The sequence below is a fragment of the Mauremys reevesii genome, linkage group 24 (assembly GCF_016161935.1).
Source record: "Mauremys reevesii isolate NIE-2019 linkage group 24, ASM1616193v1, whole genome shotgun sequence".
Taxonomy (NCBI): domain Eukaryota; kingdom Metazoa; phylum Chordata; order Testudines; family Geoemydidae; genus Mauremys; species Mauremys reevesii.
The window spans coordinates 2218635-2220162 of NC_052646.1; the positions used below are offsets into that span (position 1 = coordinate 2218635).

Below are 1528 nucleotides of genomic sequence, written 5' to 3' on the forward strand. Positions count from 1 at the left end.
ATGTCTTGCTCCAGCCTGTCCTATCCAGAATGCGGGGTGGCCCGTCCCAGTCCAGTTTCTGGCAGCTGCAATGAGCCTTGCGTTAGGCAGTGCCCTGACTCTGAAGTGATCATCAGACCATCACCGGTTGTTGTGACCATCCCAGGACCAATTCTCAGCACTTTCCCTCAGCAGAGTGCAGTGGAATCCGTTGGAGCACCTGTGGTCGGACCCGGCTATGGGGGCTCATTCGGTTCTGGGGGACTGTACGGCTATGGAAGCCCTTACGGAGGATTGTATGGTTACGGGGGATTAGGTGGTTATGGGGGCCATTATGGTTATGGTAGATTGGGTGGTTATGGAGGAGGTTATGGGGGACTGTGTGGTTACGGTTACAGGGGATTAGGTGGTTATGGGGGATTGTGTGGTTATGGGGGAGGTTATGGGGGAGGCTATGGAGGACTCTGTGGTTACGGGGGAGGTTACGGTTATGGAGGATTAGGTGGTTATGGGGGATTATGTGGTTACGGGGGATATGGCCGTAGGTATCGCGGTGGATACTGTGGGCCATGTTAATCCCAACAGCAATATCCATGAAATAAAGGAGAATAGGCCCGACATGTTCTATCCTTTCCACCAATATGTATCATAAACATCTCGCTTTGAATTATGCTACGGCAGATATGTAATGGAGAACCTGCCTACTCCTCTGCCTCTATTATGCTGCGTTTTATTTCCCATCAACTGGGGTAAAACAAGAAACTTAAAAAGGTTCTGCTCTGTATTATTTCTTCCTGTAATTTTGTACTGCAAATTTCATTCTCATTAAAAACTACGCTGCATCATAATATCAGTCTTGTGGTCCTCCTTGTTTCTCCCTACTTGTTTAAAAATTCATCTCTGTGGAGCAGGCAGCACCAGGCACATGTCAAGTTGCAACTTTGAAAGCCATGGAGTGAATCCGGCCCTTGAAGAGGTTCATAGGATTATGCAAGCACTCTGAACAGGGCCAGAGTTCCTCCTTTCATTACCTGGTTGAGCAAAGTGTCTTTTCATGAAATGATTTCTACATATTGTCACTTAAAGAATGTACATTTTACTTTGGTTTCAAGAACCAGTCACATCACATGGTTCATGCATAATAGTGTGTCTTTTGCAGGAGAATGACTCAGGTTTTCAGAAGGAAAAGAAAATGATCTCTTGAATGGCAGGGTATCTTTGGAGACAGGCTGTCTTTATCCTCAGGGTCTGTCATGGCATGATATTGCAGGAACTGCAAATTAAAAATTACATTTTCATCTACACGTCATCAACATTTTTGTGCTCTTCAGCTCCCAGAAGATGAATATTTTCCAATAATCAATGTTTTGATTGGCTAACACAAAAGGAAGAAATTATCCAGACCAGCCTGTCTCTTCCAAGAACATGCCATAATATTTAGCTGGTGAGGGGAGATATATCCATCTGGGCACAGGTTTTATTTAAGGGCAATACAGCTCTACTCTTCAAACTCAGATCCTACCTATGGACTCCTCTTTGGAACAGAAGA

At 45.0% G+C, this 1528-nt stretch overlaps 1 protein-coding gene across 1 annotated transcript; it reads left to right on the forward strand.

Annotated features, from left to right (window-relative positions):
- On the forward strand, nt 1–634 carry LOC120390382 (claw keratin-like). The gene has a single exon (XM_039513011.1). It carries the CDS (start codon nt 1–3, stop codon nt 553–555), a length of 555 nt encoding a protein of 184 aa, XP_039368945.1. The 3' UTR covers nt 556–634.
- The last annotated feature ends 894 nt before the right edge of the window (nt 635–1528 follow it).